The sequence below is a fragment of the Dipodomys ordii genome, unplaced genomic scaffold (genome assembly GCF_000151885.1).
Source record: "Dipodomys ordii isolate 6190 unplaced genomic scaffold, Dord_2.0 Scaffold156, whole genome shotgun sequence".
Classification (NCBI taxonomy): Eukaryota; Metazoa; Chordata; class Mammalia; order Rodentia; family Heteromyidae; genus Dipodomys; species Dipodomys ordii.
Window position 1 is genome coordinate 236,619 of NW_012267372.1, and position 12,831 is coordinate 249,449.

Sequence of the window (12,831 nt, forward strand, 5' to 3'; positions counted from 1 at the left end):
CGCAAGACCCCGCCCACGCCCGAGGCCCGCCCCCCGGCCTGCGTGGCCACGCCCAGAGGGCGGGCTTCCCTATCCGTGGACACGCCCTTCCCACCTCCAGCCAATCACCAAATGAAAGCCCTGACCCCCCCCCCACCTCCTCGTACAGGCCACGCCCCAAAGCTTAATCCCGCCCCTTTCTGAAGCCCCGGGGCTTTGTCCCGCCTCCTCGTCCATGCCTTTGGGTTTCCATCCGAGCCTGGCCATGTGCTCATTCCCGACTGAGATACCCTTCACGATCCGACAGGCACTGTCCTCTCCAGCACTGAGCTGTCCTCCAGCCCTGGGACCCAGCCCCATCCTAGAGCTGGGAACCCCATCTAAACCTGCTACCCGAAGCCCCGCCCATCCTTCTAGCCCCGCCCCCTTGATCTTAGGTCCTGCCCGCTTCCGTAGCCCCGCCCCCAGCAGCGGGCGCCCTGGGTTCCTCACCTCCTGCCACCCCAGAGTGTTCAGTCTACCCTGGGCCTGCGGGGTTCCAGCTGCACCCCTCGCCCCAGCCAGGCCCCTGCCCCCTGCACCTCCAGCACCCACCCTCGCTCTCTCTCCCGCTCCCCAGGGCCCTGGGGTCTCAGTGGGTTCCTGGAAAGAGCACAGCCTGCAGAGCCAGTCACCCCCTCGGCCCGCCCCCTCCGCACCAGGCCCCGAAGCTTCCGTCCCCGCCCAGCAGCGTCTTCAGGAATTCGGGGTGGCCTGCGGGAGGGGGAGGGGAGCAGAGTCAGGGGGTGCGGGAAGGCCCCTTCACCCCACCTCTTCCACCACGGAAAAGCCCGCGAGCACAGCCACTGCCTGCCCGCCACGGCACGGCTGGAGAGCTCGCGGCGGGCAGTTCGGGTCCTTCCACGTCTGGCCTGTCTGGTCAGCGGCCGTGGGGGCCGCACAGGGCCCCAGCGCTCACTCCGCTCACTCGGCAAGGCCCTGGCGCCGCCCCCTCACACTTAACCCTGTCCAGGCGGCAGCGGCAGAAGCAGAGGAGCGGGCAGCGGGTGCGGTTAGTGCGGGGCCTAGTGGTCCTGCGGGCAGGCGGGTGGCCAGGCAGGCCCGATCAGCGGGCGGCCCCCGGGGGCGAAGCGGCAGCCACCACCTTGCAGAAACGCACCCTGCGGAAGTCCGTGATCTCCGTGGTCTCCTGGCTCTCGGGCCCCGCCTCTGGGGGAGAGAGGGGGCGCTCAGCAGTGAGGACAGCCTACCAACCGCCCCCCCACGAAGCAATATAACCCCGACTACAACTGGGGTGAAGGGAGGTCACCGTCAGGCACCCAGTGGGCTCCAGCAGGGCCCAGCACCCCAAACTGCCCTGGGATCCACTTCACAGTCCTAACTAGCCCCTACCAAGCCAGCCTCGCAGGGCCCTCGCGCCCCCTCCTCCCAGACCATCAGCAGAGGATCGCCGCTTGAGCCTCTTGCTCCCACACTCAGGGGACCACAATCCCAACTCTGCATTTTGGGTCTTGCCCACTGGGCTGCACCTAAAACCAATTCTGCTCATCCTAAACCAGCTACTCTGCCCCCATCCTCCCGGAGGGCCTAGCCCCAGGAGCACCCCTTCTGACTTTCCAAAAGCCTCCTCACACCATCCTCTGCCTTCTGTAGATGCCAGCCATGGAATTCCCACCTAGTCCTGGTACCTACTCCAGCCGCCCCCACCTCTGGTCCCACAGTACTCCCCACCCCCCCTTTACCCCCACCACACCAAGTGTCCCCCACCTGGAGTCGCCTCAGACCCCTCCTCTTCAGTTTTCAGGGCTCCTGGGAGGCTGGGCCCACTCTCCAGGGAGGCAGGTGCTGGAGGGTCGCCTCCTGGGGAAGGGGAGGCCCAGTCAAGCCCCCTCCCCTCCAAACAGCACCACACCAGAGGGGGGGGGCTGGGGAGCTGCTGGAGTTGAAGGACACACTGGGGGAAGGTCACTTGGAGATGTGAACTCTTTATTGGGGAGGTAGCAGCTCTGAACAAGCAGGGCAGGCTCTGGAAGCCGCCAGCCCCAGGGCCACCAGGGCAACGGGGCACATGGGGTGCTGGGGCCTGCCACACCCCTCATGCACACACAGCAGCCAGCTTCATGCATTCCCAGAAGGCCAGGCCTCACCAGGAGAGAGGGTGTCGGGCAGGTGGGCCCCCCGGGGAGACTTCAGCTCCATCTCCTCACCCCAGTCAGGCACGGGCTGGTGGCTGGTGAGTGTCGAGAAGGGGCTGGAAGGCGTGGCTGGGGCTGGGGAGAGCTCCTCAGGCTCCCCTGGCTCGTGGGGCTCCTCCAGTTCCTGGGGCTTCAGGGGCTGGTGGGGCCTGGAAGGTGCTGGGTTGGCCTGGTCTGGGGTGGGGTCCCCTGTGGGCTCAGCCTCCAGGATCGAGTGGTCTTGGGCTTGGGCTTGCTCCGGTTCCTCAGTACCCTCTTCTTCCTCAGTTTCCTCCTCCTCCTCCTCTTCATCCTCAGTCACGTCCTCACTCACATCCTCCCATTCTTCATCCTCCTCAACCCCGAGGTCCTCCTCCTCCTCCTGGCCCTCGTCCTCCTCGCCCTCATCCTCAGGCGGCCGGTGGACAGGGGCCTGGGTCTCTGGAGGCTGTGGGAACACAGGTGCATCAGGGACCTGCTGTGGGCCCCGGACACCCCCATATACACCTGCCCCCCCTTACCTGCACAGGGGGCTCCTGCGGGGCAGGGGACCCTGCTGCCTCTTTCATCTCCCAGCGGTCGTCGTGGTCACTGGAAGGGACAGAAAGTAGCTGAGGACCAGGTGGGGGCCTCCTACCTCTCCCACTAAGGGACGGGGAGCAGGCAGTGGACCATGCTCGGGAAGGGTGGCCCCACCTGTAGGCACGGGGTGCTGCCTTGGCCGGGGGTCGGCTGTTCTTTCTTCTCCTGCGATTGCTGACCTCAGCTTTATGCTGTGAAAGAAACTCCCCAAATGTGGGGGGCTTTGGGGGCCGGGCCCAGGCCTGATCATCTAGGACAGAAGCCAGAAGAGGTTAGGAGAGAAGGGCGTGGCCAAAGCGTGTGCCCACCACCCTAGCAGCACAGTGGCTCTCTGGGGCCAGCCATGCGCACTCGGCACTCACCGTGACGGTGGGTAGCTTCATGGGAGTGCATAGGGGGCGGGCCGTCCTTGAACCTGGGAAAAGAGGAAGATGAGGGTCAGCAGGTGGTTGGGAAACTAGGCAACAGGCCAGGGTTAGAAGGGCTCACTGATGGAACGGGGGACAGGATGGACCTACAGAGGAGAGGCAAACCTAATGTCAAAAATTCAGAACTTGCACCCCAAACTTCTTTACCAGAGATCATGGCAAAGGACAGGATGCTCCCCAGCTCCTGTCACGCTCACTTTACCACCTAAGTAGGTTTTCCCACCACACTTTCTCTGCCTCAGGGCCTTTGCATCTGCTGCTCCCAGAATATTCTTCCCATGTCTCCTTTACCTGCTTGAGGCCTGAGCTCAGAGACTCTCTCCTATCGCCTAACTCCATGTCCTTCCTCTGCCTCATGTTCTTACAGCCTATCCTAGGTGGTTTCACTTTGCCAGTGCACTCCAAGTTCATGAAGCCACAGCTGTATACCCATCCCTAGAACCCACAGAAGACAGCCTCACAATAGTACTAATGAAATCAAGGCATACACAGGAAAACACAAACAGTTCTTTCCAGGGCCTCCTGCCCTCTCTCAGCTTTTTTGCTCAGGTGCTCTACCACTTAAGGCACAGCGCCACCTCTGGCTTTTTGGTGGTTAATTGGAAATGTCTCACAGACTTTCCTGCCCAGGCTGGCTTTGAACCACAATCCTCTGATCTCAGCCTCCTGAGGAGCTAGGATTACAGGCATGAGCCACCACTACCAGCTTCTTCCCTCATATTTAATCTTTAACTAATTAATTTGCCAGTCCTGGGCTTGAACTCAGGGCCTGGCACTGTCCCTAAGCTTCTTTTGCTCAAGGCTAGCACTCTACCACTTGAACCACAGCGCCACTTCCAGCTTTTTCTGTGCATGTGGTACTGAGGAATCGAACCCAGGACTTCATGTGTGCTAGGCAAGCACTCTACCAGTGGGCCACCTTCCCAGCCCCTATTTTTTTAATTAAAAAATAAAAATTTTGGTCAGTTGTGGGGGTAGTTAATTGAAGATGAGAGTCTTATAGACTTTTCTGCCCAGGCTGGCTTTGAACTGCAGTCCTCAGATCTCAGCCTCTTGAGTAGCTAGAATTACAGACATGAGCCACTGGCGCCCAGGTTCTTTCTTCATCCTTAACCCAGAGAACATTTCATCAAAAGGTCAGCTACAGTTTCTGTCCAACAAACTAGCTCACAAACCCCCAAAAAGGGCTCCCCAAGCCAGACAAAGAAATAGAATTTCTTCTCCTTTAGCAAGAGCCCATGGAAAAGGATTACAGTACATGACAAGCCCCAGCAGTGCAGACAGGGTGGGCTGAAACGTAGTCAGCTCTTCCAGAAGCTTCTGCCAGGCTTACACTTTTTTTGGGGGGGGTCTGGTCGTGGGGCCTGAACTCTGGGCCTGGGCACTGTCCCTCAGCTCTTCAGCTCAAGGCTAGCGCTCTACCACTTGAACCACAGCACCACTTCCAGCTTTTATTCTTTTTGCTTATGTGGTGCTGAGGAATCAAACCCAGGGCCTCAGGCATGCAAGGCAAGCACTCTACCACTGAGCCACCTTCCCAGCCCCCAGGCTGACACTCTTGACAGCCTTGCTGCAAGTCTGGTGGGATGCTTCCTGAGACAGACTTAAGGACAGGACACTGGAAGGAGGCCAGGTGAAGCTGGGAGCTGTGTGGGGCTCCAGAATGAAGGGGCCAGGCCATGGGCAGCGGTGAGGCCATTGCCACTATGGGCAATGCCCCACCACCAAGACATCCACGTGTGGCCAAGGTCACCCCCCACTGGCTACCAGGACAGCCAATGTCAGGATAGGTGTCTCCCCGAGTGACCACTATCCTTGGCCTCAACCCTTTAATGAACCCACATGGAATGTGTTCACCCAGAAGGTTCCAGAAAAGCCTATGAAGGGATATCAATAAGGACCTACTCCAGGTGCCGATGGCTCACACCTCTAATCCTAGCTTCTCGGGTGGCTGAGATCTGAAGATCGCGGTTCAAATCAAAGCCAGCCCAGGCAGGAAAGGCTATGAGATTCTTATCTTCAATAAACCACTCAGAAAACTGGAAGTGGTGTTGTGGCTCAAGTGGTAGCGCACTTGCCTTCGCTGAAGAGCTGAGCTGTTACAGCGCCCAGGCCCAGAGTTCAAGCCCCACAGCTAACAAAAAAATAAGGCTGTAACCTGAGGCTTTGCCCTCTCCATCTCTGGGGCCTTGGAAGTTCTCATGCCTGCAGCCTGTGCTGTAGACATAGACTGGATGCCTGAGCTCCACCAGCCTGGGAAGCTGCATCCGGGGACCTTGCACTCAACATCTCAGCCATAGGCACCATGACCCTGCAGGAAAGCCTCCAGGAGCCATCCATCATACACCCCAGGCTGAAGAGACAGCGAAGACTCACATGCGGTCTGTCTTCTCTGCGTCCCACTCGCGCCGCCACTGGCCCGTGGGCTTGCGGTGTCGCTGCAGCCGCTCCTGGTCTATCTTCTCCCGCTCCTGCTTCCAGCGCAGGTACTCTGAGCGCTCTCGGCCAGTCATGGACAGTGTCATGTCGCCAGCCCCGCCCAGGCCAGCCCGGCGGCCCTGCTCCCGGTCACACACAGTCATTGCCTGTCCCCACTGCCCGCCCTGGCCCCCCAGACACCCAAGTGGATGCCAGATACACACAGGGCAAAGTCACAAGTGGTGGCACCAGCAGGTGGCCTCCTAGAGGCCCCTCATCTGTGCTGGGCAGTGCCCTGCCCTCACCCAGCTGTGCCCACCCCCTAGATTTTCACCCATAGGCCAGTTCCAGCAGGGAGGAGCTTTGCCTTAAACTGATGCTCAGCCACCAAAATAGTGCCTGGGGCCGGGGGCTCGGTACAGGGAAAAGGTCTATATGCCCAAATTAAAATGACAGTCAGGGTTGGGAAGGTGGCTCAGTGGTAGAGCGCTTGCCTTGCATGCCTGAGGCCCTGGGTTCGATTCCTCAGCACCACATAAGCAAAAAAGAAAAAAGCCAGAAGTGGCGCTGCGGCTCAAGTGGTAGAGTGCTAGCCTTGAGCTGAAGAGCTCAAGGGACAGCGCCCAGGCTCAGAGTTCAGGCCCCACAACCGGACCCAAAAAAAAAAATGACAGTCAGGTGCCATGGGCTCACCCCTGTCATCCTAGCTACTCAGGAGGCTGAGGTCTGAGGATCAGCGGTTCAAAACCAGCCTAGGCAAGAAAGTCCGTGAGACTCTTATCTCCAATGAACCACCAGAAAACCAGAAGTGGAGCTGTGTCTCAAGTGGTAGAGCTTTTGAGCTGAAGAGCCCAGGCCCAGAGTTCAAGCCCCATGACCAACAAAAAATAAATAAATCATAAATAAAATAAAATGGTGCCTGACACTCCTTGGTGCCTGGTAAATAACAGGAACGTCACATCAGTAAGAAGACACTCTCAAACCAGGCCAGACTATATGAATGCAGAAATGGGGAGGGGGGGAGCACCCCCCCACACCTTCCCATTCCCTAGTCCAGCCTTCACCTACCCCTGCCCTCCTAGGACACAATCCCAGCTCAGAGCCAGCCCTGCTCTGCCCAGAAACCTAATGACCTGGATGCCCGGGTGAGCACTGCAGGGCCCCCGCTGCTGGCACCCACCTGCCGCTCCTGTTCCAGGCCGCAGCGCACCCGCTCAAAGTCGGTGCCCCCCCAGTTGCGCCCGTGCCGGCGGCTGCCCTCCCGACGGTCCCGCTCAGGCTCCTCCGGGGGTCCACTGCGACGTCGGGGGTCGTCCAGAAAATTCCGCACCGGGTTTGGTTCCAGCACCCCTTCCTGTGACACAGTGGCAGGGTTGGCAAGGGGGCCCAGGCCCAGGGGCCCAGCGCTCTGCCCACCCTGGCCCACAGCGCTGACCCGCTGGTTCCGCTCATACTCGGCGATCTTCTCCATCTCCTCGTTCATCTTCTCAATGTTCTGTCGGCGTCGCTTTTCCCACTCCTGGGGGACAGAGAGGGTGCCAGGCATCAGGAAGGACCACTTACGCAGGGGGAGGGGACCCAGCCCAGTGCACTGGGTCTCCTCCGGACATCGCCCATCCCTGTCACCTTGTCCCTTCACAACGAGGTCAATCTGACAGTCTGGCAAACAGCTGAAGTTGCAGGGATCAGTGCCACAGTCACCTGGGAGGAAGGAGCTGCCCGGAACCCACCCTCCTCTTCCCAGAAGAGCTGGGCCCTTCCCAGCAGGCGGCCAGGAGCTGCGGGTGTGACCTCAGTCCTCACCTCCATAGGTGGACACCAAGAGCCCACATTCACCTGGACCATATCCGCCAGGGCGAAGGGCCTACCACAGGTGCCCCAGGGTGACATCATCCATCCCTCCACCCACCACTGCCCCTCCATGAAGTTCAGCCTTTCTAGGTACTCCTTTTTTTGTTTTGTCTTTTTGGTCGTGGGGCTTGAGCTCTGGGCCTGGGCGCTGTCCCTCAGTTCTTCAGCTCAAGGCGAGCGCTCTACCACTTGAGCCACAGCGCCACTCCTGGTTTTCTGGTGGTTCACTGGGGATAAGAGTCTCAAGGCCTTTCCTGCCTGGGCTGGCTTTGAACTGAGATCCTCAGATCTCAGCCTCCTGAGTAGCTAGGATGACAGGCGTGAGCCACTGGTGCCTGGCTCCACTTATTTTATTTGGGCTTTTTTTAGAAACATTCCTCCCATGCAGCCTGGACTCTCTAGAACTCTCCATCTCCCGCTGGGAACACTGCACCAGCCAGGAGGGGAAGGAACGAGTGCTCAGTGTGGAGTACTGAGATGCAAAAAATGGCAGCTTCCACCTTCCCACCTCCTACCTTCGATCTGCGGTCAGAGGTTGAAGCGTCTCCTGCTCCTGAGAGATGAGGGGAGCCCCGACCCCGGCCCCTCTGGCCTCGGCCTCCAGCCCTTCGAGGCTGCTCCCCAGAACTGTCTTCCCAGCCATGGGATCCCCGGCCCAGGCTTGCCCGACCTCCCTGCCGTGGGGGAGGCCGACCTCCCCTGCTGGCCCCTGAGGGCCGAGGGGCTCCAGGAGACCTCCGAGGGGGGCCCAGGCTCTTCTCCTGGAAGAGGAGGAGGGAGAAGCACTGTGACAGGGCAGGGAGAAAAGGATAGGGCGGGGGGGAGGGGGCAGTCAGGCCCCCTCAAGTCTGGGCAGCTTAGACCCTCCCAATCCTTGGATGGCTCACCACATCCACCACCGCATCCTCCTTCTCTAGTGAGCGGCCCTTCCGGGGTGCTGTGACGGCTACCCCCTCCAGTTCAGCCTTCTTCCGGTCCTCCTCGATCTCCTGCAAGTAGCACTGGGAGTCAGGGCTCCATCCACCAGCTGCACTCCTGCAGCTCCTGAGAGTTCCTGAGTGTGGCCCCAGCCTTTCTCAGAGCTGAGCCCAGCATATGCCCCACCAACCAGTCTGGCAACCTCCTCTCCCCTCCCCCCAACAGCCCACAGCCTTCACTTCATCTTTTTTAGTTTTTTTTTTTTTTTTTTTGCCGGTTGTGGGGGCCTGAACTCTGGGCCTGGGTGCTGTCCCTTGGCTCTTCAGCTCAAGGCTAGCACTCTACCACTTGAGCCACAGTGCCACTTCCGGCTTTTTCTGCTTATGTGGTGCTGAGGAATCGAACCCAGGGCCTCAGGCATGCAAGGCAAGCACTCTACCACTGAGCCACCTTCCCAGCCCCAGCCTTCACTTCATCTTATCCTGGCCTTCTCACTGTGAACAAACCAGGCTCAAACCTGCCTCAGGACTTTTGCACCAGGTGTTCAATCTGTTTGTTTGTTTGTCAGTTATAGGGCTTGAACTCTGGGCCTGTGCGCTGTCCCTCAGCTCTTCAGCTTAAGGCAAGAGCTCTACTACTTGAGCTATAGCACCACTTCCGGTTTTCTGGCTTTGAACCACGATCCTCAGATCTCAGACTCCTGAGTAGCTAGGATTACAGGCTTGAGCCACTGGCGCAAGGCTTGCTCTGTTCTTTCACCCCATGCCACCACACTCAGATCTCAACTCAAATGTCCCCTCTCAGGGAGAGGGTGTCCCTTGCTGCCCAGCTCTGCACCCATCAGTACGCTCGCTTCCAGATGCATCCCCAAGACTACATTGCCACCCGGCATGCGATATACTTCAGAGGTTTCAATGAATGAACACATGACGAATGAGTCAATGAAGCCCACACCTCTTCCCAGGGCCCACCCCAACATACACCAACTCTTGGGCCTACCCTCCTCCCTCCCTCCCTCCCTCCCTCCCTCCACAGCCCAGCTGAGCCTGGCACTTCTTCCTTGCTTTCTTGTCTCCAGTGGTCACCTCCTCCCATCCACCACACAGCAACAGAGGACAGTCCCCCAAAAGCTATTGAGTTGGGTTCGCTTCTGCCAAAGCTCTCCATGACACCCTAGCACCCTTGGAACCCAGGGCCTACTTGCCCTTCCCTCCCCCCACTAAATTTCTACATCAGTTTCCCAAACTGAGGGCCTCAACTTGAAACTCCAGCCTGCTCTCCAATCCAAACCTGTGTCTACACTATTTTCTTTATCTGAACTGTTCCCCTCTCCTTTGCGACTGTCTGCTATCTACTCACGCATCAGGCCTCTGGGCCTCCTCTTCCAGGAAGCTCTCCCTAAAGTACCCCTAGGCTAGAGCGGACAGTGCCCTCTGCCCTCCCCTGAAATCCCTCATCCCAGCCATGCCCACGGGGTACCCTGGAGATTGACACCAACTGAGGGCAGGATTGTCTCCCTGCCCGTGGAGCCCTGGAAGGAAAGCCTGAGGCCTGTCAGTCACAGCTGATCCTAGGCACCCTCTCAGCCAGGGAGCCAGTGAGCAGTTGTGATGAATGAATGAGAGATGGGATGAAGGAAGGATGCCAGGCCAGGCCTATGGCACTCATCCCAACAGTGACAGTGAGCCATGAGAAGCTTGTAAGGAAGGGAGAGGTGAGAAAAACTCACTGCGGGGAGGAGAGGGGGTGGGGTCTCCCAGGATGGGGCTAGGGCACCTGGTAGCGCCGGATGAGGGCCTCATTCTTCCGCCGAAGAGCCTCGATCCTCTTGTCCAACTCTGAATCCTTCTCCTCCTTGGATTTCAAATCCAGCGTGGCTGCCTGAGACCAGCAGGTGGTTGAGGGATGGAAGGAGAGTCCTAAGTGGCCAAGGCTCCTCAATCCAAGCTCCTACCCTCCCACATCTCCCTCCCATGCTCAATATGGCCTGCCCACTTCCCAGCTCACCATTTGGCTGGCTGAGCCAGGGTCCCAGTAAGCTGCTTCACAGAATCTGGATCACCACTGAGGGCTCCTGAGGATAGAGGATCAGCAGACTAAAGCCAGCAGTACCCCAAATCAGCTCCAGTCTTTCCTTAACTAGAGCTCCTCACACCCACAGGCACAAAAACACCTATAACCCAAGACAATTCTAGCCCTCACTCCTATTCCCTTTCCTGGGCAACGGTGACTCCACCCCTTTGCCTTTTGTTCCACCCAATTTTAAACTCTCACCATGCTTCTAGCTATGCCTGCCCAGCCTGTAAGGGCACATTTAGCACAGAACCAGATCTCAAGAGAGTTACACCCCTTAGCCAGGAGCAGGTAGCTCATGCCTGTAATCCTAGCTACTCAGGAGGCTGAGATCGGAGGATTGCAGTTCAAAGCCAGCCCGAACAGGAAAGACCGTGAGACTCCTATCTCTAATAAACCACCAGAAAACCAGAAGTAGCGCTGTAGCTCAAGTGGTAGAGCACTTGCCTTGAGCTGAAGAGTGCAGGGACAGCGCCCAGGCCCAGAGTTCAAGCCCCACGACTGACCAAAAAAAAAAAGAGAGAGAGAGCTACACCCCTTCCTCCTCCTCCCAAGCTGCACATCAGCTTCTAGAAGTAAGGCAGAGCAGGTCACAGGAAAGGAGGCCTTGGAAATGTGACCCTGGATTCAGAGATAAATATTAATGAACAGCTTGGTTCAGCCCACACAGGCAGCCTGACAACAGTGTTTCCCACCTGCTACTTATCTTCTCTGGAAGCCAGGAATCAGGGGATCTCAGCTGGAGGCCAATCTGAGTAGAAAAGTTTGGGAGACTACAGCTCCAAAATCACTAGCAACCTAGGCACAGTGGCTCACACCTGTAATCCTAACTACTTGGGAGGCTGAAATTTGAGGTTCCCAGTTGTAAGCCAGCCCAAGAAGGGAAATCTCTAAGCCTATTATCACCAAAAAGCCTGGAGAGAAGCTCTGGCTCAAGTGGTACAGGACTACTCTTCAACAACAACAAAAAAAAAACCACAAAAACAAAAAGTAGGCTGGTGGCTCAGGCCTGTCATCCTAGCTACTCAGGAGGCTGACATCTGAGGATCACGGTTCAAAGCCAGCCCGCGCAGGAAAGTCCATGAGATTCTGATCTCCAATAATTCACCAGAAAACCGGAAGTGGCGCTGTGGCTCAGGTGATTTGAGCGCTCCCCTTGAGCTGAAAAGCGGAGGGACAGCACCCAAGCCCAGAGTTCAAGCCCCACGACCGACAAAAAAAAAAGAAAAATAAGCTAAGGGACAGCACCCAGGCCCTGAGGATCGCCCAGGCCTAGTTGTGCACTGTCCTTTCCTGGCTCTGCTTTACTAGTACTTTCTTGGCCACCATCTTTCGTCCTCAAGTTCTTTTTTTGCGACAATGTCATGGACCGAGTACCTAGAAGCAGATCGAATATGAACCAAACATGGCCTCCCAGTGAACCCTACACTGGCTATCCAGGACCAAACTTCCGGAGGAGCAACCCGGCTTCCAGCACCGACCTTCCACCCCGCTGGGAACCACGCGGCCGCGGCCCCGCCCCCGGCGAGCACCAAACTTCATAACCACGCCCAGCCCGCCATACATCTGGCCACGCCCACACGCTGGCGTGATTAAACTGACCGGGCTACAGACTCCCCAGTCGGGCCCCCCCACCCCCACCACGTCCAACTTGTACCCTGGCTCCCAAGGCAACAGTCAAACCCGCCTCAGCTCTGCGAGTTATTGCTCTGGCCCCGCCCCCAGACCGCCTCCCATTTGTCCGGCCAATTCCCCTCCCCGGTCACGCCCCCTTACACCAGCCTGGTCCAGTCAGCGCCTAGCCCCGCCCACAGGCTCCACCCCCCCAGCAGCCCAGCGAGAATCCTGGCCCCGCCCCTCTTCTCCCTCCACACACCCCACTCACACCCCGCTCCCCCCATCCCTCCCACACACATGCCCTGTGCTTACACTCCTGGCCTTCACCTCAGGCCCGCGGATCCGCCCCTGATTTCCAGGCCAACCTGCAGAATCTACAACCGGTCAGGGACAACTTTCTCGCCCCGCCTCTAGCACTTGCGGCCACCGTCCGGCCTCCACCCCAAGCACTTCACTGAAGCTCTGGCCCCGCCCCTCCCGCCGGGCACACCCTTAGGCCCCGCCCATAACTGACACCCCGCTCGAGGCCCCGCCCACGCGCCAACGTCCAGCCCCGCCAGCGCCCTTCCAGCTGCCCACGTGGGCGTCCTGGCCCCGCCCCCCACAGAGAAAGCTGACCCCGCCCCCGCGCGTGCTCCCGGTTCTCTCACGTGAAGCCTCAGGCTCCGCCCTCTCTGGGCGCGCTCCCGGCCCACCTCCCCCGGTCACCTGTCCCGGAGACCCCCACGGCGTCCGTGACTCCGGCTCTCGGTCTGCCTCCGCGTCCGCAGCTCCCGGGCCGCGCGCGTCAC

The 12,831-nt window shown here is 58.8% G+C and overlaps 1 protein-coding gene across 3 annotated transcripts; it reads right to left on the reverse strand.

The window, feature by feature from the left end:
• Nucleotides 1-371: 371 nt before the first annotated feature.
• Ccdc9 (coiled-coil domain containing 9) lies at nt 372-12,831 on the reverse strand. 3 transcript variants are annotated; one of them, XM_013032553.1, is made up of 15 exons: nt 12,749-12,831; nt 10,358-10,424; nt 10,127-10,231; nt 8,320-8,421; nt 7,948-8,193; nt 7,017-7,100; nt 6,762-6,935; nt 5,540-5,721; nt 3,098-3,150; nt 2,850-2,985; nt 2,675-2,744; nt 2,187-2,601; nt 1,747-1,839; nt 1,139-1,188; nt 372-732 (listed from the first exon to the last, which is right to left on the reverse strand). In XM_013032553.1, exons 2-15 carry the CDS (start codon nt 10,358-10,360, stop codon nt 715-717), a joined length of 1,731 nt encoding a protein of 576 aa, XP_012888007.1. In that variant the 5' UTR covers nt 10,361-10,424; nt 12,749-12,831; the 3' UTR covers nt 372-714. The 3 variants fall into 3 exon arrangements, with proteins under 3 accessions (XP_012888007.1, XP_012888005.1, XP_012888006.1); XM_013032551.1 differs by lacking the exon at nt 372-732 and having other exon boundaries at nt 1,080-1,188; XM_013032552.1 differs by lacking the exons at nt 372-732; nt 12,749-12,831 and adding an exon at nt 12,353-12,445 and having other exon boundaries at nt 1,080-1,188.